Source organism: Anas platyrhynchos, chromosome 24 (genome assembly GCF_047663525.1).
Source record: "Anas platyrhynchos isolate ZD024472 breed Pekin duck chromosome 24, IASCAAS_PekinDuck_T2T, whole genome shotgun sequence".
Lineage (NCBI taxonomy): Eukaryota > Metazoa > Chordata > Aves > Anseriformes > Anatidae > Anas > Anas platyrhynchos.
In genome coordinates this window covers 814,742-836,467 of record NC_092610.1, presented here as the reverse complement: position 1 = coordinate 836,467, position 21,726 = coordinate 814,742, and the positions used below count along the sequence as shown (strand labels likewise).

Genomic DNA, 21,726 nt, shown 5'->3' with positions numbered 1-21,726 from the left:
TTAAACTTGCACGAATATCCGCTGACAAGCTCAGTTCAAATGAAAACACGAGAGTCGGGGGGAGAGGCTAATTCGGACCAGCTGGACTTCCACGGGACTGGAGCTGGGCAGGGAATGCGAGGAGCCGCGCGGCGCCCGGGCTGCGATACGTGAACGGCCCGGACCAGCAGCGCCTTTGTTGTTAAAGAAGGACACCCGGGATAAATTAACAGCCTCAAACTCTGCGGCTCCCTTCGCAAACGGTCACTGGGAATATTTGTCGAAGCTGCCGCCCTCGGATGGTTTTCGCTGACGGATGGCTTTTTGGGGGGATGAGATGTGCTGTTCCGCTGCTCGCGCCCCGCGGTCGGGCTGCTGAGCCCCCCCAGCACTGCGGGCAGAGCCTCCCGACCCCCTAGCACCGCTCCGTCATCCCCGGCCGCCCGCCGTGGGTTTGGAACCTGCCCGAGATGTGATGCTCCCTGCGGTGCCGCGCGCAGGGTTGACGGGGCGGTTTCGTCATCCGTAAGGGCGAGAGCATGGGCAAACCACTGAGCAGGCCAGACTGTTTACGGCAGAACCGCACTTGCCTGGGGAAGGGCGAGGAGGAGGATGGCTACATAGAGGATTGCTACGTGCCCCAGCGGTCGATATACGACACGATGAGAATCAACGAGCAAATCGATCAGGGATCAAAGCTCAACCAGCTTTCAAAGAGCACCCTCGGCAAGGGGGACGGCAGCACCATTTCCAGCAACGGGACCTTGGGAGCCTCCAACGTGTTCGAGTCGAGGGCGCCGGAGGCGAAGAAGCTGGACGAGCGGGTCATCTTCGACGCGCTGAAGCTCAGCAGCGACGTCTCCAAGCCGGCGCCAGCTCCACCCCGGAGGCGGCCGAATCCCGAGCGGAAAGAGAACGTGAACCGGCGGTCGTGGAAGTCGTTCATGCCGCCCAACTTCACCGAGTTCGCAGAGAGGATGGGGGCCTCGCTGAGCGAGGTGTCAGAAGCGGGCGCCTCCAACCCTTCCCTACGGGATAAGAGGGAGTCGAGCGCTCTGCTGGCCGAGCGCTCCGGCCAGGCGGAGCACGGCGAGCCCATGTCCGAGTCTCTCACTTTGGAGCACGTCTCCAAATCATCCGGCACAGATGCAGCCATGCAGTTTGCAGCAGACGGCTACGGTGGTGCCGCGGATGAGCGCCAGCCCCTGCTGACCGCGGGCGATGGCCACGCTCGTGCCGGGGACCTGGCCAGGGCTTGCCGGCTCCCCAGTGCCACCTGGCCACGGGCCAGGAAGAATTTCATCAAGGGTAACCTCAGCGATGGGCGCCAGGAGACCTTGGAGGCCTCCGAGTCAGACTGCACGGTGGAAAATGTCAACCTCTCCCCGTGCCTGAGCGAGGAGCTGCTGGATGCGGGACTGAACATTCTCATCACCTCCAATCTCAGAGAGAAAACTGAGTCTGAGCTGAGATTTGAGGAGGACGAGCGCTGGGTAATGATGGAGGAGTGGGAGGAGGCGACGCTGTCAGAGAGAGGAAAGGCTGTGCTGGTGGCAGAGGAGAAGAAGAGCTGTTGCTTGGCAGATATTTCTGAAGAAAGGGAACAATTTGCTGCTCCCGGGGACAGCTCTGCCCCCAGCCCCGGGACCTCACAGTCCTGCAGCACCCCAGGGGGTGCCTGCGGCCCCCTCGCTGACAGCACGCGCTGCACCGAGGATGTGGCGGTGCAGTGCGAGGCCGAGGACTTGGCTGTGGCTTTGGAGCGCTCGGCCAGCCCTGCTGTGCACGAGCTGTCCGACACGGACTCGGTGCAGATGTTCCTGGAGCTGGAAGAGCAGTGCCAGGATGAGGACGAGGGCGATGGGGCCGTCCCCGTCCTGGTGGAGGGTCAGGTCTCCCCACTGGACTCAGGGGGAGCGGACCCAGATTCAGAAAAACTCCCCGGGGCTGCAGTGGAAGCGTGTGAACCTACTGCCCCCTTGGAAGTCAGCGCCTCAGACTCTGCCGTCGTGTCAGATTTGGATGACTTTGATGTCACCTGCGGCTCGCAGGTGCTGAGCACGATGGAGCCGGCGACAGAGCCCTTCTCAGAAAGGGACACCTCGGCCATCACCCCCACGGACTCGGACGGAGGGGCTTCTCCCAGCCCCCTTGCCGCAGCGGGGTCGGGCTCCAGCCAGCAGCACTTACCAGCGCTGGTGGAGGATGTGCCCGACCCGCTGCTGGACCCAGAGCCCACAGACAGCTATGGGGTGGCAGTGCTGGTGGCTGGTGGGGTGGCATCTCCCAAGATGGGCGCGTGTCCAGCCCCTGGCTTTGAGGCAGCAGGTCACCCCAGCGCTCCGGTGGGGTGGGGTGAAGATGACCAAGACTTGCTGGGACCCCCCTGTGAAGTATCGCAGCCCCCCGAGGAGACCTGTCCTGGCCGAGTGTCCCCGGCTCGGCTGTCCCCCTGCCACCCCCTGGCTCCTGACACGGTGGCAGAGGAGCCGGGGTCCCCCCTGCAGCATGACGAGGTCGGTGTTGAGGGCACGGATCCATCCGGGAGCTATCACCTTCTGCCTGGAAGGACTGAGCTCACCACCCAGGATGTCCCCGAAATGGTTTCTGAGGACGAAACCGCAGATTTGGGACCAGAGAGGGATGGATCTGAGGGCCAAACCTGCCCGGCAGAAAGCGGGGATGTTTGTCACAGTCCTCTGCCACCTTCCCACACCAGCTCTGTATCAGAGCTGGAACCTGAGACTCCGATGCTGGTCCCAGTGCCTTCAGAGGGCCTCCTGTGGGACGCGGGTCCCCTGGGGCAGGCCCTGGCTCTGGAGGGGGCTGCCTGCACCCAGGGGTCCCCCTGGGAGGTGGCGGTGGCACACGGGGAGGCAGCGGCTGCCGTGCTGCAGCCGGGAGACCTGGACTTGCTGTTCGGCTGCGGCTGGGAGGAGCGGCCGGCGGCACGGGGCCGGGCCGTGGCGTGGGGCACCCCCAGCCCAACCGCCCCCGAATGGCTTCCCAGCACTGCCCTCGATGCTGGCCTGTGGGACACCGGGGGGCTTTCTGCTCTGCCTGACCCGCCGGCACCAGGGGACGAGGCTGTCCCCGAGCCCCAGGCTCTGGAGACGCCACCAGATGCTGGGGATCTCACCGTGGATGCTGAGGAACCGTGCGTTGAGTGCCCACCTCCAGGTGCCACCGCTGTGCCCGTGGTGGTGGAGGAGCTTCTGGAGGCCCCGCCGCCCTTTGCTGATGTCCCCAGTGCCCCGCTGCCCCCACAAGAGGCCGACTCGCTCCTCTCTGCAGTCGGGGCTCTCGGTGGTGACCCCCCAGAGGCGGTGGTGGCCTTGCAGGATGCAGACGACTTCCCCAGCCCTCCCGTGCTGCCCAGCCCGGAGCAGCTCTCCGACGAACTGCCGGCTTTGGAGGACGACCCCAGCACCTGGGCGCCCTCCACAGAGGTGGCAGCTCAGGATGCTGCCTCCACGCTGCCCGGGATGGAGGCTGCAGCCTCCTCCTGCCCTCCTGGCACCGCGGAGCCACCGGGGCTGGCGACTGGGCTTTGGCTGGGTCTGGAGGATGCCCACTGCCCCCCGACCCCCGGAGCTGCCCCGGGGCACGGCGAGGGCATGGTGCCGGTGGGCACGCCGGGACCCCCTGCCACCGCTCTGCTCGCAGAAGGGCCTCCTGCTCCACCAGATGGATTCGTTCCAGATAATGAGGTATTTGTTACTCAGGCACTCGCAGACGGTGTTTCAGGCATAAAAATCGCTTTATTTTGTGATTGAGGGGTGGGTGTGAAATCACAGCGTGCTTGATAACTCGCTGACACGATTTGCGGGGTGCAGGCTTTGGTAATTGTCTCCTCAGCTCTTCGTCTCGAGCACGGGCTTGGAAACAGCCTTCTCCCTCCCGATTATGGCTTAAAATTGGCAGAGAAAAAGTTTTGGGGGGGACCGTATGTTTTTATAAACAGGGGAGGCAAAAGACTTTAACTGCTTGATTATCTAAACTATTGTCTTAAACTTTCTTGGCTTTTTAAAGCGTATTATCCTCAGACATAAATTACAGACTTCTCCAGAAAAAAAAAAATTCTTGCCAGAGTGCAGCGGGGTGGTTCCCATCTTTGAAGCAGAAAGCGTGGTGGAAGACTGAATCCTGCGAAACAAATCGGGTGGGAATAGCGGGTCCTGCGCAGTGACTGCCTTCTGTAGCCCTCTGAAGGGGACGGTGCCGTGGGGGGGCTCTGAACCCATGGGGAGGGGCAGCCGAGTTCCTTCTCTGTGCTGGGGTTTGCTTTGCCCTGCCTGGAGAGACCCCAAGGGGCGCGGGTCGGTGGTGGAGTTCCCGTAAGCGAGTGCTGATTTAATACCAGATTAGCAGAAATATCGCAGAGGAGACATCAGAAGTTAGTCAGCGCTGAAAATCCCGGTTCGGTAGCAATTACTCATCTCTTCTGCTGTGCCACCCATTTAAAAAATGCACACGGCTGAGCTGGAGAGGCTGCGTGTGGGCGCACCGGGCTGGGCACCCGGGGGCACCTTCGGAAGGGAAAGGAGACGTCGGGTTATGGCAGCGTGCATGGCCCAGGCTCCCTGCCCTGCTTTCACTGCCCCCTGAGCCGTGTCCCTGGTTGTTGACCCCTTCCAAATCCCCCGCTCGGTGCCGTGGGGGCTGTTGGCAGCTTTGGGGTGAACCGGTCCTCACACCGAGGCGTTTCCAGCCCGGGGGGCGAGGAGCACAGGGAGCTGGGGTGCAGTCGCTGCAGAGATGGGAGAAGCAGAAAGCAGAGGGATGCTGTGGGAAGCGTTCGCAAAGCGAGGAGGAGGAGGAGGAGGAGGAGGAGGAGGAGGTGTAGCGGAGCAGCTGCGCTCCTGCTCGCCAAGATGTCTGTCCAGCCGCTTCGCTCAGCGCGAGCCTCCTCGCGATTTTCCGCGCCGCGAAGGGTGCACGTTAAATATTTGCTTCATAGCTGAGTCACGCTGAGGTTAATGAACTAAATCGCTGGAATCTTTCATGAGTGAAGGAAAACAAGCATGTTCCACATACTTGCTCTTCGGGCCGTTAGCGTGTGTGATTATCTTCTTAATGGTCCTTGTGCAACCTCAGCGCTCCTGGGCTGTACTTATTCAGGTGTTGCAGGTATCCGTCACCTGATGCCAGGGCTTTCTGCTGCCCTCCCTCCCTCCCTGCCTGCTCCTGCAGTCCTGGGGTTTGTTTTTGCAGTCGGTGCTCGCGTGGAGGGCTCGGACCACGCTCAGCCGGGGCTCGCGCTGTGCTGTAGTCAAACGTTTGCATGCCAGACTTATCAGCCTGGTCCTTTCGGGGGTTTGGCTGCTCTCACAGCCAGCTCCATGTATAAACAGTAACAGGAGAAGTAGCTGGGGAATTGGTGATTTCATGTCACCATTTACTTCGTATAACCGTAGCATAATTCTCCCTGAGCAAACAGCTCTGGACAATGTCTTCCAGCACACCCTTCAGTCCGTGCCCTGCGGTGATACCTCCCTGCTCTCGAGCTGCTGTGCTCCGACAGGAGGAAGTATCCTTCTCTTTGAAAATGGGGAGAAAAAAACAAGGCAGCCCCTCTTTTTCAGGCAGATTTGGGTTTTGGTGCTTTGTTTTTTTTGCCTGCTCTGTATTCCTTCAGAGGTAAAGCGATTACCTGGTACGGAGAACCGTGCCGCCTGCAACCCACTGCTGTGCTGGGAGGGGGGGGTTGCATTTTAGGCTCTGTATCCGAGGGCATTTTTAGATGCCGTCAATGTCCATATATTCTTGGGCACGAAAGGAGGAGGCACGCTTGAGAAAGCAGGCACGCGGCTGTCTGACTTCAGTTCCCAACGCTTTCCAAAAGAGAAAATGTTGCAATGGGGCCGAGCGCTCTAATCCTTCCCAGTGTGCGCCGCAGGGTGACCTGTGCTCTGTATGAGCTCGTAGTCCAAGGGCCCAGAATAAACAGAGAGCGACTCCGCTCCCTTTTTTGGGGATTGTGCTGCAGGCTGTGGGGACGCAGAAGGCTGCTCGGGACGGGGCCCGGCGGTGCCGGTGTGCCGGAGGGGGCGCGTGCTGCGAGCGCTGCCTGCTCGGCGGCTGCTTGCAGCAGATCTGGGGCTGTGATAAGGGGACTTCTCTCCTGCACGGAAACAGCAGTGGCCCTGCTGCCTCTTGTTACAATGAGGAGCTTCGTTCGCTCTCCTCCTCCTTCCCCATCAAATCTTTTTGTTTTTCAAAGCTTTTCCCCGCAGGATTCCCAGGCAGGACCGTGCCAAATATGTGGTGCGGTAAATGACTAGCACATTAATTGCCTATTGCCTTTGTCTTTCGAAACACGGCTGGCTTCTCAGTGTCTGTAATTCCGTGGTTAACAAAACTTGCATGGTGTCAGGTCTCTGTTCTCAACAGCATCGCTGTGAGAATTGCTTTGTGCTTTCCCCAGAAGCATTATTTCCCAATCGGATGACTGACCGTAGCCAATGCTCCGATTTATTCCCCAATTTGCATTTTCCACCTTGTTCTGGTGCTTTGAAAAAGGAGTTTTCCCATTTAAGAGCAGGGGTGGCTGTGTATGGACCCCAAGCTGTGGGCTCCAAGCCAGCGAGTGCCGAGGCCGTTCACGTCACTGGGTCAAGGTGCCGGAGGCGTGCAGGCAAACCTGCACAGCTCCAATAAAATCAATGCGCCACGACAAGCAGGAGCTGCTGCGTCTTTTCTAGAGAAGGGAGCCTGGTGTATCCATGGAATGATGGAGGGGCTGGGCGAGCAGCATGCGGGTTATAAATAGCTTTTCTCTCCCACCCTTCCCTTGCCCAGCTGTTCCAGAAGGAGCAAGTGGATCCTCTCCAGCTAAAACTGCAGCAAGTGAATGGAGTCGGTCAAGGACTCATCCAAAGCGCCGGGAAAAACTGTGATGTCCAAGGGCTGGAGCATGACATGGAAGAGATCAACACCCGCTGGAACACCCTCAACAAGAAGGTGAGAATGCAGGCAGGGGCTGAGCCTGGTCCCGCTGGGTCTGCTGGCAGGAGCGGTGCTGGGCAGGGGGCTGAGCCCCGTGCTGGGGGCTGCGGGATCGCCCTGACACCGCTGGGGGTGCGGGTGCCGTGCAGGTGGCCCAGAGGATCGCCCAGCTGCAGGAGGCTCTGCTGCGCTGCGGGAAGTTCCAGGACGCCCTGGAGCCCTTGCTGAGCTGGCTGGCAGACACCGAGGAGCTCATCTCCAACCAGAAACCTCCCTCTGCCGAGTACAAGGTGGTGAAAGCCCAGATCCAGGAGCAGAAGGTGAGCGAGCACGGCGTGGTGGTCGGGCTGGTGTGCAGGGAGGGGGAGCTCTGGAGAACCAGATTATTTTGGGGGTCCAAAACCAGCTTGGGTGTAGCTGGGAGCTACACGGGTCTGCTGCTTGCTCAGTGGCCCTCCTGCTGGGTCCCCACACCTCGCTGTGGGAAGCAGGCAGCTCGTTTGCCCACACGTGCTATCTGCATGGTCTAAGTCTCCAGCGTGACTTTATTGTCACACCGCCTCTTGAGGTTTGCTGCTGGTTTTGCTGGTTGGCCACGTTTTTCCAGCCCTAGATTTGGTTTTGTTTGTGCTGATAATTCTGCTGTGTCAGGAGCAAGCTGGTGTTGTAGTTACTGGTTTGGGGATTTGAACAAAACGAGTGTACAAAGTAAGCCAAGCCGAGGCGCAGCAGTGTTTGCAGAGATAACAAGCCTGGGTCACAGCCTGTGTGCGGATGAAAGTTCAAGTGCGGTCATGGCAAAACGTCTTAAAAATGAATTCTTACTGAGGTTTGGTCCATTGTGTTGAGATTTTGAAGAGGAAATTTAAGGGAAAGTTAAAAGCTTGATCTCAGTAGGTTTGGGGGAAGGATGGGGAAGCCTCTGGGAAGTCCTCTGGCTCTGAAACCAGTTCAAAAGTGAAACCAGTCTCTTTTGAACTTGTTTTGATGGTGGAGGCAGAAGGCAGTGGTTATCCCACTTGGCTGGCCTTGGTCTCAGCCCAGTGCTTATCAATGGTTTTCAGTCACAGAAATCTGATCCCTGAGGAATGCAGGAGGTTCTGCTGACCCATCTGGTAACTTCTGTCCCCTTTCTCTCATTTCTGCTGCTAAAGCTGCTCCAGCGGCTTCTGGACGATCGCAAAGCCACCGTTGAGATGATCCAAGCCGAGGGCGGGAGGATCGCGCAGTCGGCCGAGCCAGCAGACAGGGAGAAGATCGTCTGCCAGCTGGAGAGCCTGGAGAGCAGATGGGCAGGGCTGCTCCGCAGGGCGGCCGCCAGGTGAGAGCCGCGGGGAGCGGGACCGTGCTGCCCCTTGGCTCGGAGCCGGGAGCTTTCTCTGAGCCTTTTTTCCTCTCTGTGCTCTGCCCCTTACTCCGTCTGCACGCCGGGTGAGCTCCCTCAGGCCTCTTCCTGAAGCCAGGAGCATGCTGGAGGCAAGAGCTCTGCTGCTCTTCTGCATTCCTGCCTCGATCCCTTGTGGGCAGCTCTGGTAGCCCAGAGAAGCAAAGAGTTTTGTTTGCTTTACAGCCCTCAGAGGCTCTGTTATGCTGGCCAAAAGCATGGGGTAGGCTTATCTTGTAATTCATGGCACCCCAGAGCTTTACGGGGTTTGGCCACTTGCGTGTCCCCTCTGTGACAGTGGTACCGCTTTCATTGTTCTCGGGCTTGTTTTGCTCGATGGCTGGGCTGGCCTCTGGCTGGAGCTGGAGCTTTTGTTCCTCGCACGCACTGGTCAGCGAGGCCAGAGGCCGTGCAGGCAGCCGCAGGTGGTGGCTCGCTGCTCAGCCCTGGCGGCCGCTCCGCCTGCATGGGCAACGGCACGTGGAGAGCTGGCGGGGAGCTCTGTGCAGATACATCCTGGAAACCACAGCTGGAAAACATGAGAAATCAAAGCCTGTTTGGGAGCCGAAGGAGATAGCGGTGGTTTACAATGGCAGGGAAGAGCTCAGATTAAACAAATTCCCTGCAGGGGATGGATGTTATTTTTATTCCTTTAAGCTTTAGCGTCTAGCTTTAGCAGCAACATCCTGTTGACACCTTTCTGCTGCCTGAATCTCATTTACAAGCTTCTTGTTGCTACATCAGCTAATATGTCAGGTTACCCAGTCACTTCTCAGGGCCGAATTTGACCTCCCGGTGCTTGAAATGGCTGCAGCCTGGATGGACCGGCCTGCCGGCGCTGTGCCGCTGCCAGGCTCTTTGAACACCAAGAGCTCAGCTACGAGCTGGCCCACATTGAAGGCTCTGCGAGGTGGGGATATTAACGGCAGAAAAGCAGCACAAAGGGAGCCTTTCTGCCGCCTTCACTGGAGAATGAACTGGATCCTAAAGGAACAGCTGCAGGAAGAAGCTTATTTTGCAGATTCTCCGCGCTGCTTTTTGTGTTTGCATTGCAGCTTGCCCGACAAGGTGTCTCACCTTGCGCTGCACAGAGCTGCTTCTGTTCCTCCTTCCTGTCACGGTGCTTTCCCAAGTATTGCCACTTTGGCTGCTGATTCTGTTGAAGCCCGTTACCGCTTCCTGGTGCGGAGCCCCGTTGGCAGCGGGGCAGTGGCTGTGCTCAGAGCTGCTTCCCCGTTCTCTGTTCCAAGGGAGCTGCTCCTTAGTGTTTTGTTTCATCCCTGGTACAGGCAGAAGCAGCTGGAGGACATCCTGGTCCTGGCAAAGCAGTTCCATGAAACCACGGAGCCCGTTTCCGACTGGCTGTCGGTGACAGAGAAGAAGCTGGCCAACTCTGAGCCCATCGGTACCCAGACTGCCAAAATCCAGCAGCAGATCAGCCGGCACAAGGTAGGGACCCATGCGTGGATGAGAGCCGCCAGTGGAGGCGGTTGGCATCAGGTCTCTCTCTGATGTTTCTGCTGTGGCAAGGTGGGTTTTGGCACAAACGGGTCTTGGTGATCAGAGAGGATCCTGTCCATAGGGTCAGCAGCCGATGCGGGCTGCTTTACGTGCAGAGAAGGCTGCAAACCCTAGCCCACCGATGTGGGTAACATTTAATTGATGTCAGTGCACCTCACGAGGAATGTGTCTGCTTCTGGTTAGAAAAAACACTCCCATTTTCATGTTTCTGTTAAATGTTTTTTTTTAGTATACTTTGCCCGTTCACGGGTGGGTTTTGCATCTCCTTCATTCCTTCAGTTGCATTCATCGTTTCTGTTCCCCCTTTGTTTGGTTGCGTTGTTTTGTTTTGTTTTATTCTGTTTTATCTCATCTTTTCACTCATTTTCCTTTCTGTTGTCCATTTTGTCCTCCCGCCTTCCAGGCTCTAGAGGAAGAGATAGAGAGCCAGGCGGCCGACGTGGCTCAGGCGGTCAGAGTCGGGCAGAGCCTCTCCGCCCTGAGCTGCGCCGCCGAGCAGAGGCTGCTGGCAGAGAAGCTGGACTCTCTGCAGGGCCGCTACGGCGAGGTCCGCGAGCGGTGCTGCCGGAAGGCAGCTCTGCTGGAGCAGGCCCTGTGTAACGCCAGGCTCTTTGGGGAGGAGGAGGTGGAAGTGCTCAACTGGCTGGCTGAGGTCGAGGACAAGCTCGGCTCGGTATCCGTAAAGGATTACAAACGGGACGTCCTGCAGAAGCAGCATGCTGACCAGCTGGTATTTTCCATTTTCTTCCACGTTTATGTTATTTATTTCGTTGCGTTTATTTGCTTTATTTTTCCATTTGTTTCTGGTCTGACTTTAATTTTAACCAGCAGCAGAACAAGCTTTGACTGTTGTAGGCTTGGAGAAGCGTAAAGAGATTTCATGTGCTAAAAACAATAATTGAAACCCCAAAAAACGGGTTTCCCAGGGGAAACTTCAAATGATTCATTTGCTTTGTGAACAATGTCTGAGCGAGCTTGGCCACCCTGTGCCTTTAGAAAGCTCTTTGCCGTTTCCAAGAATGTGAATTTGAAAAGCCCGGTGGGTTTCCCAAGCTAGGCTGGCCACCGAGGAAGCAGTCTGCTTCCGCTCCACGGGGGCTGTGAAAGCTCTTTTCAAGAGTAAGTTCTTCAGTTCTAGGGTTTGGGGTGGGTTTTGCTCTAAGCTTGGTCCCAGAAGGCCCAGTAAGTCCCACAGCAGGGGAAAGTTGACTGGACTGGAGTCAGATCTGTTGTCCACCCCTGCTGTGCCAGCAGGTCCTGCTCTCCTAGCATCTGTCGGGTGCTGGCCAGCAGGACGCAGAGATGACCGTGCAAAAGGTTAACTCCACTTTGCCTTTCTGTCCAGGCCCTGAACGAGGAGATTGTGAACAGGAAGAAGAACGTGGACCAGGCCATTAGAAATGGGCAGGCTCTTCTCAAGCAAACCACAGGTAAGGCAGGAGCTGGGCGTGCTGGGCAGGCTCTTATGGGGTCTGGGAAGTGCTCCCCACTGGGAGGTCTGTGCAGAGGAGGCTGCCGTCCCTCAGAGCTGCTAGGAAATTCCCCAAGTAGCTGTTGTACAGCCAGACCTGGATGCCAAGCCACATGTGCTCCGGCTTAGTAAATCCCAAATACCAACCCCCAGCCCTGAGAGTGGCCATTCCAACCGGCTGCTCGGCGGTTCTCAGCACGGAGCGGCCCTGTAACACTAGGCAGGGTTTTCTCCTTGCATCCAGCTGCTAAATCACATGGAAAGAGGTTAAAAATACACCCAACCCTTTCCTAATATTGCTTTCCCATACTGAGCAGTTGTTGCTGTTGCCACGTGGGTGTGAGTTTGTGTTTATGAGTGGGAAGAGAGGTCGGGGCAATGCATTTCCTTCAGATGTGGTCTGCTCTGAGCAGATGTGCAGACCTCTGTCCTTGTGGGAGCCCTGGAGCAGGAAGAGGAATTACAAAGAATTTGGCTCGCAATCTCCTGTCCCCTCGGAAATAGCAGTAGAGAGTGAATTGGACTTTTTGTGGAGCTGTGACATATTAGCTGAGAGCTGAGTTCTGGTGGCTCTGGGGCTTGTGGCAAAGAGAGGCTTCACAGCACATTTCCTTCCTATTATAGGCAGGAGGTGGCCGTTACACTGGCTGGCAGAAAATGTCAGCTCTGAGAGTAGCTTCCTGGCTGTAAAAATAGGCTGCTAAGCTTCACTGCCATGCAGAAAAGTGAGACTCACAGTAGCTACTTACAATGGGGGACAGGGCAGCTGGCTGCTCACACCCCCCTGCAGCCCCCTGTGCCCGGCGTCACTCGGCCCCTCTTGCTGTCCCACAGGAGAGGAGGTGCTGCTCATCCAAGAGAAGCTGGATGGAATTAAGACCCGCTACTCCGACATCACCGCCACCAGCTCCAAGGCGCTGCGCACGCTGGAGCAGGCTCGCCAGCTGGCCACCAAGTTCCAGTCCACGCACGAGGAGCTCAACTCCTGGATGAGCAAAGTGGAGGAAGAGCTGGCGTCCAGCGGGGGACAGTCCCCAGCCGGCGAGCAGATCCCGCAGTTCCAGCAGAGGCAGAAGGTGGGGAGCAGTGACACAGAATGCAGGGGACGGGGACACGAGGGCTGTGTGGGAGGAGAGCTGGGTTTGCTCGGTGCCTGGGCAGGGAGCGTGGGGTAGGCGGTCTGGGAACGTGTTAGGTGGGGATGGGAGCAAGGGAACCCATTGCTCCTTGGTGCAGAGCTGGTGGCTGCTGAGTCTCTGTGTTTATGGGGAAGCCGCCCTCCTCCTCTGCCTCCTCGGCACTCACACATCTGGTGAGCAGCCCAGGTCGTGCACGTGCTGGCTCTGAGAACAGCTGGGCCGGAGAGCTCGTGCCAGCAGGGAGAAGGGGAGGAACCCGGTCACAAAACCACCCCAAACCCAGCAGCCAGGTCTGCCCGGGTGGCTGGCACCGCCACCAGAAGGACATGTGTCTGTGTGTGCCTTCCCCAGGAGCTGAAGAAGGAGGTGATGGAGCAGCGGCTTGTTCTGGACACGGTGAATGAGGTGAGCCGAGCACTGCTGGAGCTGGTGCCCTGGCGAGCCCGCGAGGGGCTGGATAAGCTCGTCTCAGACACCAACGAGCGCTACAAGCTGGTCAGCGACACCATCAAGCAGCGGGTGGAGGAGATAGATGCTGCGATTCAGAGGTCTCAGCAGGTAATTTGATGAACTCTGCAGCCTCCAGGAGGGTTTCTGGGATGAGTGGGAGCGGGAGGGGCTGCACACCGCCGGACAGGATGGGGTTATTCGGGGTAGCAGCCTTCTCAGAAGTGTTCGTTCTGTATGGAGTGGAGGCTGTGGAGTGCCACGAATAGCTGCCTGTGCTGGCTTTGAGCACTGCCTCCGCAGAACTGAACGTGCGAGCAAAATTATCGTGTAAAGTAGAGCTGTCCCTTGCCCTGCAGATGGAGGGGGTGTGGAGGAAGGTGGCAGCCTCCCTGTGCTCGCTGTGTCGGTGATGCTCTGGGCCCAAAACTGCCGCAGGAGCATCCCCATGGGCCTGGCTGCCCTCAGCAGAGGGGAGCTCTCCTTCAGAAAGCCACGGCCTTGCTGGCAGGGGTTCCTAAAGTTGGCAATCCGTGTGTTAGTGCACGTGGCTGTGTTAACGTGGCCTCTGTGCAGCTGTTGGCGTTCCAAGCACAGGGGCAGGGCGTGCAGGGTCACCACTTACATCTTACAGAAGGGCCCTTGGTTTTTAAATGCTTGCAACAAGGACGTAGATGTCACTGGTGCCCCAATCCATGCTGGTGGGGACAGCGAGCTCCCTGCCCCGCTCTGCTCAAACCGGAGCAGAGATGGGCCCAGAGGCTGCTCTGCCCCCTGGCTTTGGCTGACGGTGACCTCCCTTCTCCCTCCACCAGTACGAGCAGGCGGCTGACGCGGAGCTGGCCTGGGTCGCTGAGACCAAGAGGAAGCTGATGGCTCTCGGTCCCATTCGGCTGGAGCAGGACCAGACGACGGCACAGCTGCAGGTGCAGAAGGTACGAGTGGGGGGCTGCCAGGAGGAGCGGGTGGGCACGGAGGTGGTGGGCACTGGGAGGGAGAGATGGGGCTGGGGCTGTCTGTCAGGGCAGCGGAGCTCTGCAGGGGCTTCTGGTCTTTGTATGGCTGAGCCCAGAGCTCCAAGAGAGGTGCAACACATGCCCTTGGCAAGTAAAAGGAAAAAGGAAGGAGAAGAAGGCTTTAGACAAATGAAGTGTTGGACATCTGAAGAGCCCTGAGCAGCTCAGGGTGCCAGAGAGCTGTTCACACGAGCTAAAAACGGAGCGAGCTGGGTCACTGGGGCCAGGCTGCTGCTGCTGCCCGGGCTGCCCTCATGGGAGGTTCCTTCCTTCCAGGGCTCTGCCCGGCCGTGGCAGTGAGCTCTACCTGTGCCTTGCAGGCACTGCTGGCAGGAGCAGCTTGGAGAGCTGTACCTATTGATTAATGAGGGTACTTTTACATTTGCTTTCTGCTCATTGTTCCTTCCAGTGGGGGACTCCTTGTTTCACTAGCTGCAGCCAGCCATGGAACAAAGAGGAGCTCTTCTTTTTTTGCCTTTTTTTTTTTTTTTTTTATATATCTTTGAGATGAGCTCATGCCTGAAAGAACGTGCACTTTAAATAAACGGCCCTTTTCTTCCCACACCAGCCTCGGCAATCAGAGCAGCATACATGCTTATTGGATTTTGTGCATTTAAAACACACAAAAAAACACACGCACCACATTGTTATAACGGACGGGGACTGAAGCATCGAGCATTAAGTTAAATTGAGCTCAGCCTGGCTCCCCGCTGCTTGTGGATGTTGTTAATCATGTGGACCTGGGGAATGGCGAAGTTATGGGTAGAGGCAGTTCTGGAGAGCGTGGTTTGGGGGGCTTGAAGTATTCGCTGAGCTGGTCACAAATGGGTGGTGGAGCTTGTCCTGTGCAGGCCGTTGAAAGAGAGGGGTTAAAGCAGATGAGCAGTGAGAAAGCAATGTGGTTATCTGCCTTCTCAGCCAGATTCTCGGTGTGCCACGGGGCCCTGGTGCTGAGTTTGGTGCGATCGCTGTAGTGCTGGGGCTGGGCAGCCTGGCGGGGCAGGAGGGCCCCTCGTGGGGCTGGGCAGGGGTGGTCGGGCTCCATTCTCATTCCTTCCCTTTCTTTGGACATTTCCTTTCTGCAGGCTTTTTCCATCGACATTATTCGGCACAAAGACTCCATGGATGAACTGTTCAGCCAGCGCAACGAGATCTTTGGGACGTGTGGGGAAGAACAAAAAGCTGTTCTCCAGGTGAGCCTGACGGATATTTAGTGCTGGGGGGAGACGGGGCGGGGGGAGAGGCGAGCACTCGGCTCTTGCACAGTCTGAAGCAGTTTAAAATTACTCCATCTTCAGGAATTCCCACCAGTGACACTTAACAGAGATCTCTTTATATTTATTAGCCTCTTTTATTGCAGTATTTTTATTGCAGTGTTTGGGGAAGGAGAATAGTGAGATTTCTCAGGCTGCTTTAATTGGAATTACAGCTTGTGCACGTGGATCGACGCCACCGAGCGCACCTCCTGCTCTTCCAGCTCACAGCATGCAGCTGGCAGCGTTCCTGTGCCCTTCCACATCCATCGCTAACTCTCTTCCCATTCCTTTCAGGAGAAAACAGAGTCCCTGGTGCAGCAGTACGAAGCCGTGAGCCAGCTCAACTCGGAGCGCTACGCTCGCCTGGAGCGTGCGCAGGTCCTGGTGAACCAGTTCTGGGAGACCTACGAGGAGCTGAACCCTTGGATCGAGGAAACGCAGGCCCTGATCTCGCAGCTGCCCCCTCCAGCCATCGACCACGAGCAGCTCAAGCAGCAGCAGGAGGACATGAGGGTAAGGCGGTGGCTGAGCCTGCAGCTCCTGCGCCAGCTCTTGCTGGGTCAGCACTTCGGGCTTGAATGGAGGTGCAGCACTCACAGGGCCAGAGAGGGCCATTTTTCTGATTTTTATTTTATTTTTTCCCTGTTCTTTTCTTTCTGGGGATCCTACCTATGTAACACAAGGGCACCTTGGTCATGGCACTTGGGAATCGCTAGATAAGTTGGATCATTTCTTACTAAAATCCAGATGAAACCCAGGGGAGCCTGGTTGTCTCTGCATCTCATGCCTGACTTGCAGGGGGGAGAAGAGCATTGTACTTTTAGGGTAGAGAGATGCAAAGGAAGTTTTTGTTGTCATCCCCCTGGGGACCTCAGGGAGGGTCACCAGACAGAGCTGGGGCAGCGGGAGCGGGGCGGCGTGCCACCGGTGCACACCATGGCAAGAGCCGAGCCCCACGTGTTCGGCACATGCTGGGTCAAGAAATCCGTGGTGTGCGTGCACTACCAGATGCAATCATGGCTCTTGGAGTGTTGTGAGAAATAAATAGGCAGCAGCTCTCGGTAGACTTCTGAACAATTGTCTTCCCCCCCCTCATCTTATTCCCTAGCAACTGAGAGAATCTATTGCTGAACATAAGCCTCACATTGACAAGCTGCTGAAAATCGGACCACAGCTCAAGGACCTCAACCCTGAGGAAGGAGAGATGGTGCAGAAAAAGTACTCAACAGCAGAGGCCATGTACGCCAAAATCAAGGAGGAGGTGTGTCAGCGGGCTCTTGCGCTCGATGAAGCTGTCTCGCAGTCCACTCAGGTACGCTTCTGGGGTGCCAAGCAGCCAAGTCTGCTGAGCGTTTATTGCAGTCCCCTGGGGAAGCCACGTGCTTTGAAATGCAGTTTTATTCCTATGCTAGGGTTGTAAAACCCTTTATAGGGCACAACATAGGCAGACACCTTCAGGGTAGTTTTCAGCTGACTGCTGGGCAGGGCCCCCGCTCAGCACTGACCGCAGAAAGGAGGGGAGAAGGAGCTTGAATCTTGACATGGTAAATAGAGCAATAAATTTTTACAACCTTCATAATGATGCTCATTCAAAGGGGCTGTGTTGGCATCCACCCAAGGTTGGGAGGGCCCAGAGGGCCTCCTTAAAGAGCTCGGAGAGATAAGTTTCATTTCTGATAAGCAAAGCACTGCAGTGTGTGAACAGCCGCGGGATGGTTTGTATGGGAGAGCTAATTGCCATCGCCAGGGTCCGGGCATCTCGAGAGGAGACCCACGGATTGGTGGCTGCAGGATCAGAGATATGAAAGGAAGGGCAGAGATTGTAGGTGCTAAAGGTCATAAAGGGGTAAAGAGTTTCTGCCACACAGGTTCAGGGTTTGTGGTTCTTAGTTTTGTTTCATTTCACCCAGTGTTACTGTAGTGCAGTTGGTTTTTGTCATGTCTGGGTGTCTTTTTTTTTTTTTTAATTTTATTTTATTCCTGTATTGTTTAATCACTTCTCTTGGTTTGCACTTGTATTAACTCCAAGTTTTTCCCCCCCACACATCCCTCCCGTCTCATCTCTCACTCACATTGTGGAATGTGTTATCTGTGTGTGTTGCTGCCTGTTCCTGTCTTCCCCACATGGTCCCATTTCATTGTTGTGTTGACTACGCCCCACCATTGCAGATTACAGAGGTAAGCCCCACCATGGTAGACGTTCATTTACACTCTTTCCTTGGGCTGAAACAATTCTGTTTTACACCCAGGCTTTTATTTCTGGTTCATGCACAGCTCAGCTGAACTTGCTTAAGAACTAACTCTGAGGGAAAACAAAGTCACGTTTCTGAGATGGCTTTTGTTGCGTTGCTGCCTGGTTTCAGCCGTGGCCAGCTTCCACTGGCAATGCTTCGTGCAAAGCAGAGGTTTTGCTTTTGGAGCGGTTTGCACTGGTGCACAGAGCTTTCTGCTCTAGCTGAACTTCCCATTTGCTCCTGCTTGTTGGCTAAGGCAGTGTGCCCATCATCAACTTTGCACCAAGATCCCATCTTGTCTCTGCTGTTAGCTGGGACTGGGCAAAAGCCAATGCTGGTATCCTGGGGGGGGGCATGAGGAGCACCAGGGCTGGCAGCCCGGTGCAGCAGGGCTGCCCTTGTTCTCACCAGCAGAGACGACCTGGTGTCTTTCAGGCCAAAGTTGACTTTTCTTCATTAAAAAAAAAACATAAAGCCGTATGTATATTCAAAAAAAAAAATAGCAAACTGTGCTAGACCCTCTTGGCTTTCTGATTTTGCTTTTGTTGAAGCCCCCATTCCTCGGCAGCTCACTCTGCTCCTCCCTGTGCGCATGCAGCCTTCCCCCATCTCCCCCTGACCGTGCCAGGGCGGTTTTCCTGCTCTCGTTGCACCAAGCGGAGGTTTCCTCCAGCACCAAACACAGGCGCTCTTCCAGCAGCGTCTCTGCGCAGATGATAAAACAAATGGGATTTGGTTTTTGTGTCGCTGCCCATCTGCCAGCAGCGGGGCAGCAGTCAAAACGTGAATACTACGAGGTCGAGCATCATGACAAAGCGCTGCCGTGTTTGGCTCACAGTTGCCTGTGCTGTGAGTGTGTTTGGTGACTTAGGGTTGGATTCCTTGGGGTTGGTGCAGCCCGGGGCTGTGTGCAGCAAATAAGAGCCGAGGCAGCACGAACAGGAGGCTGCAGGTGTAATTGCTGTTGCTGGCAAGATTTGTCCTCTCCGAGAGGCCGCTGGGCACAGCGCTGAGGGCTGATGCGCAGGCGGGGAGCGGTGCAGTGCTGTTTAATCTCATCTCACCTGCCCGAATGACCTTGCTCCTCCCCAGTTCCACGACAAGATCGAGCCGATGCTGGAGACGCTGGAGACCCTCTCCACCCGCCTGCGCATGCCGCCCCTCATTCCTGCCGAGGTCGACAAGATCCGGGAGTGCATCAGCGAGAATAAAAACGCCACCGTGGAGCTGGAGAAGCTGCAGCCCTCCTTCGAGGCTCTGAAACGCCGCGGGGAAGAGCTGATCAGCAGATCGCAGGGAACAGACAAGGACCTGGCAGCCAAAGGTATCTCGGGGTGGTATCAGCTGGAGGAGAATTGTTTCTCCTCTCTGTTTGTGACTGCTCAGGCTGAGGTTTCAGCTCAGCTGAGCTGAGCCATCACCGTGAGCTGGTCTCTTGTGGCAACTGTTGGTGGTCCCCAATGAAACGATTTGTTGGTGTTGATTCAGCTCCTAATGGAGGGAAGGAACATCCCCAGCACAAAAAGAGCTGCCAACACAATTGGCACTAATTGGCACCTTTGTTGGCAGCTCAACAGCCGGCTCATGAACTGAGTGAGCACAGACTTCACGCTAGAGGTGGCCTGAACAGAGGTTCATTGGAGGAGAGTATGTGGGCAAATTTGTCCTGAGCTTGCCTGCACATAAATAAAGGCTGAATTTCTGCAAGCCAGGGTTTCTCCTGTCCCTGAGCAGCTCTCAGAGTTAATGCTCTGACAGCCCCATCCGCCTTTAATTCCCATTTGAATATTCTGTTGGCTATTTCTAAGTGAAAAGGTTTTGTGAAGTGCTTTTGAGTTGTAAAAAAGTTACCTTGGGGCAAGATAGGACAGTCTTCTCCTTGACTGACTGTTTTCTTTCCTGCTGTCAGTAATCCAGGATAAGTTGGATCAGATGGTCTTCTTCTGGGAAGACATCAAAGCCCGGGCAGAGGAACGTGAGATGAAGTTCCTGGATGTCCTGGAGCTTGCAGAGAAGTTCTGGTACGACATGGCAGCCCTCCTGACTACCATCAAAGACACCCAGGACATCGTTCATGACCTGGAGAGCCCAGGCATTGACCCGTCCATCATCAAGCAGCAGGTGGAAGCAGCAGAGGTGAGGACCGTGGGACTGTTCCTCTGTCTGGAGCTTGTTTGCACCCACCTTGTGAGACAGATTGGGATAGGTCTTAAATACAAGCATGGCCAAACGTGTCTGTAGAGCACGTTTGTAGGCAGCCAGTCAGATTATGAAACGTTTCTGTTGTAATTTGGAACTGCAGGGAAAAAACATAAGTGTATTTTACATTTACCTTCCCACCTCCACCACCCCCTGTTCCAGACGAGGAAATAATGCTTAAATCACTTTTTTTTGCTACTGTTTTAGGAAGCTTATTGAGCATGCGGTCAGAGTTGTGTGCCCACATGTTTGAGTGATGTGGAAGCTTGCACGGTTCTGCTCCCAGTCTGTGTAGAAGGCATTTGAGTGCTGTCTAGCGTGGGAAGTGTATATTTAGATTTTGGTTAGAGTGGAGATAAGTGTAAAGCTGGATGGGCTTGGATTTGTGTGTTGTTGTGTGGTTGGTTCAAGTAAACGGTGAAATCCACTTCAGGTGTTTGCATATTGACTGGGCTTGGACCTTGGGGAGATGGCGTGTTACGTTACATGTTGCTCTTTGCTAAGTTTGTCCTTTCTATTTTTGTTTTATAACCACTCTGACTTTGGTTTGCAACTTTTGAGTCTCAAAAACTAATTCCTGTATTGACAAAACATTCCTGTAAACAGTACATCTCTTGTAAACATCTCCAGAGAGGCAGTTCAGGCTCACATCAAGCTAAATACAGAATTCCTTCTTTTAGTTCCCCCAAACCCTGCAAACAGCTGCGCTGCCACTCTGGCCAGAGGTGGGAGCAGGAAGGTTGGTGGTGGCAGTGCTGGTGAGCAGGGCACCCATCTGCTTGCTTCGTAATGCAGCCCTGGGGTCTGGCCGTGGGCTGCTGGCCAGGATGCAGGACATACCCAGCACAGAAAGGACTCTCCACGCTTTAGCCCTCCTATTTGTGGGGAATTTTTGGAGGAGCATTTAATAATAAACATTTTCCTTTCACCATTATGTTGTACGCAGACTATTAAGGAGGAAACGGATGGCTTGCATGAAGAGCTGGAGTTCATCCGACTCCTTGGAACTGACTTAATTTTTGCCTGCGGCGAAACTGAGAAACCAGAAGTGAAAAAGAGCATTGATGAGGTAGGAAAAGCAGCAGTCCCTCATTCAGATAAAATCAGGTAGGAGCAAGCGAGAGCTCAAGTGGAGGAGCCTAACAAATTCTGTGGGCAATCTTGTGTTCTGCAGATGAACAATGCGTGGGAAAATCTAAACAAAACTTGGAAGGAAAGGCTTGAAAAGCTCGAAGAAGCCATGCAGTCGGCTGTGCAGTACCAAGATACTCTTCAAGTAAGAGACAGGGCTGTTTATATGCGGTGGGTAGACGTGGGAACATCACTGTGCATCCTCTCCCTGAAGCTGTGCTAGGCTTTGCAGTAAAGCAAGGCAGGAAAATGTCTCCTGCGTGACTGCTGACAGCCTCTGTTAGACCCCGAGCTTTCCAGCCAGCTCCAAGGAATAGCAAATGTTTGACTGCATTTGGCTTCCCAAGCCTGCCTTTGCTTCTGCACAGCAGAGCAGGATGAGCCTGGCTGCCAACACTTTCTTATAGGGCAAGCAGGGAAAGTTTGCCCCACAAGGGAAAGTCTGGTGGCTGCCTGGTGATGGGGGCACCTGCCCCTTTTTCCCAACTGGCTGTGGGAGAGCGTTGTTTGCCTTTCCCTTTGCTGACGGTGTCTGCACTCCTTTCAGGCCATGTTTGACTGGCTGGATAATGCCGTGATTAAACTCTGCAACATGTCTCCTGTCGGCACTGACCTCAACACAGTCAAGGAGCAAATGAACGAGATGAAGGTACGTGGGTGGAGCCGGGCCGCTTCTCTGGTGCTTGCTGTACATCGCAGAGCTCTCGCTCGAATGATTCATTTCGTTCTGGTTTTTGTCCTGCTTGTTTTGGCAGGAGTTTAAAATGGAGGTTTACCAGCAGCAGATTGAGATGGAAAAGCTTAATCACCAAGGTGAACTGATGCTAAAAAAAGCTACAGATGAGACAGACAGAGACATCATAAAGGAGCCACTGACAGAGCTGAAACATCTCTGGGAGAATTTGGGCGAGAAGATTGCTCACAGACAGGTACAGAGGAGATCTGGACTCTTGCCAGTGCGGGGTTGAAATTCACTCGGATGCTCCCCTTCCTCCTGACTT

The 21,726-nt window shown here is 55.5% G+C and overlaps 1 protein-coding gene across 20 annotated transcripts in view; it reads left to right on the top strand.

Annotated features, from left to right (window-relative positions):
- The window catches only part of MACF1 (microtubule actin crosslinking factor 1), a 136,281-nt gene that overhangs the window by 96,543 nt on the left and 18,012 nt on the right, over window positions 1–21,726 (top strand). For 17 of the 20 annotated variants that reach the window (XM_072027378.1, XM_072027375.1, XM_072027384.1 and 14 more), the window contains 18 exons: window positions 6,781–6,942; window positions 7,077–7,247; window positions 8,082–8,248; window positions 9,601–9,760; window positions 10,236–10,562; window positions 11,178–11,262; window positions 12,138–12,379; window positions 12,794–13,000; window positions 13,705–13,824; window positions 14,991–15,098; window positions 15,456–15,674; window positions 16,270–16,473; window positions 18,488–18,719; window positions 19,305–19,531; window positions 20,541–20,663; window positions 20,769–20,870; window positions 21,273–21,374; window positions 21,481–21,654. In XM_072027378.1, the coding sequence (XP_071883479.1) occupies window positions 6,781–6,942; window positions 7,077–7,247; window positions 8,082–8,248; window positions 9,601–9,760; window positions 10,236–10,562; window positions 11,178–11,262; window positions 12,138–12,379; window positions 12,794–13,000; window positions 13,705–13,824; window positions 14,991–15,098; window positions 15,456–15,674; window positions 16,270–16,473; window positions 18,488–18,719; window positions 19,305–19,531; window positions 20,541–20,663; window positions 20,769–20,870; window positions 21,273–21,374; window positions 21,481–21,654 (3,132 nt within the window). The remainder of the gene's footprint in view (window positions 1–6,780; window positions 6,943–7,076; window positions 7,248–8,081; window positions 8,249–9,600; window positions 9,761–10,235; window positions 10,563–11,177; window positions 11,263–12,137; window positions 12,380–12,793; window positions 13,001–13,704; window positions 13,825–14,990; window positions 15,099–15,455; window positions 15,675–16,269; window positions 16,474–18,487; window positions 18,720–19,304; window positions 19,532–20,540; window positions 20,664–20,768; window positions 20,871–21,272; window positions 21,375–21,480; window positions 21,655–21,726) is intronic. The other 3 variants (XM_072027385.1, XM_072027386.1, XM_072027377.1) reach the window with 1 other exon arrangement.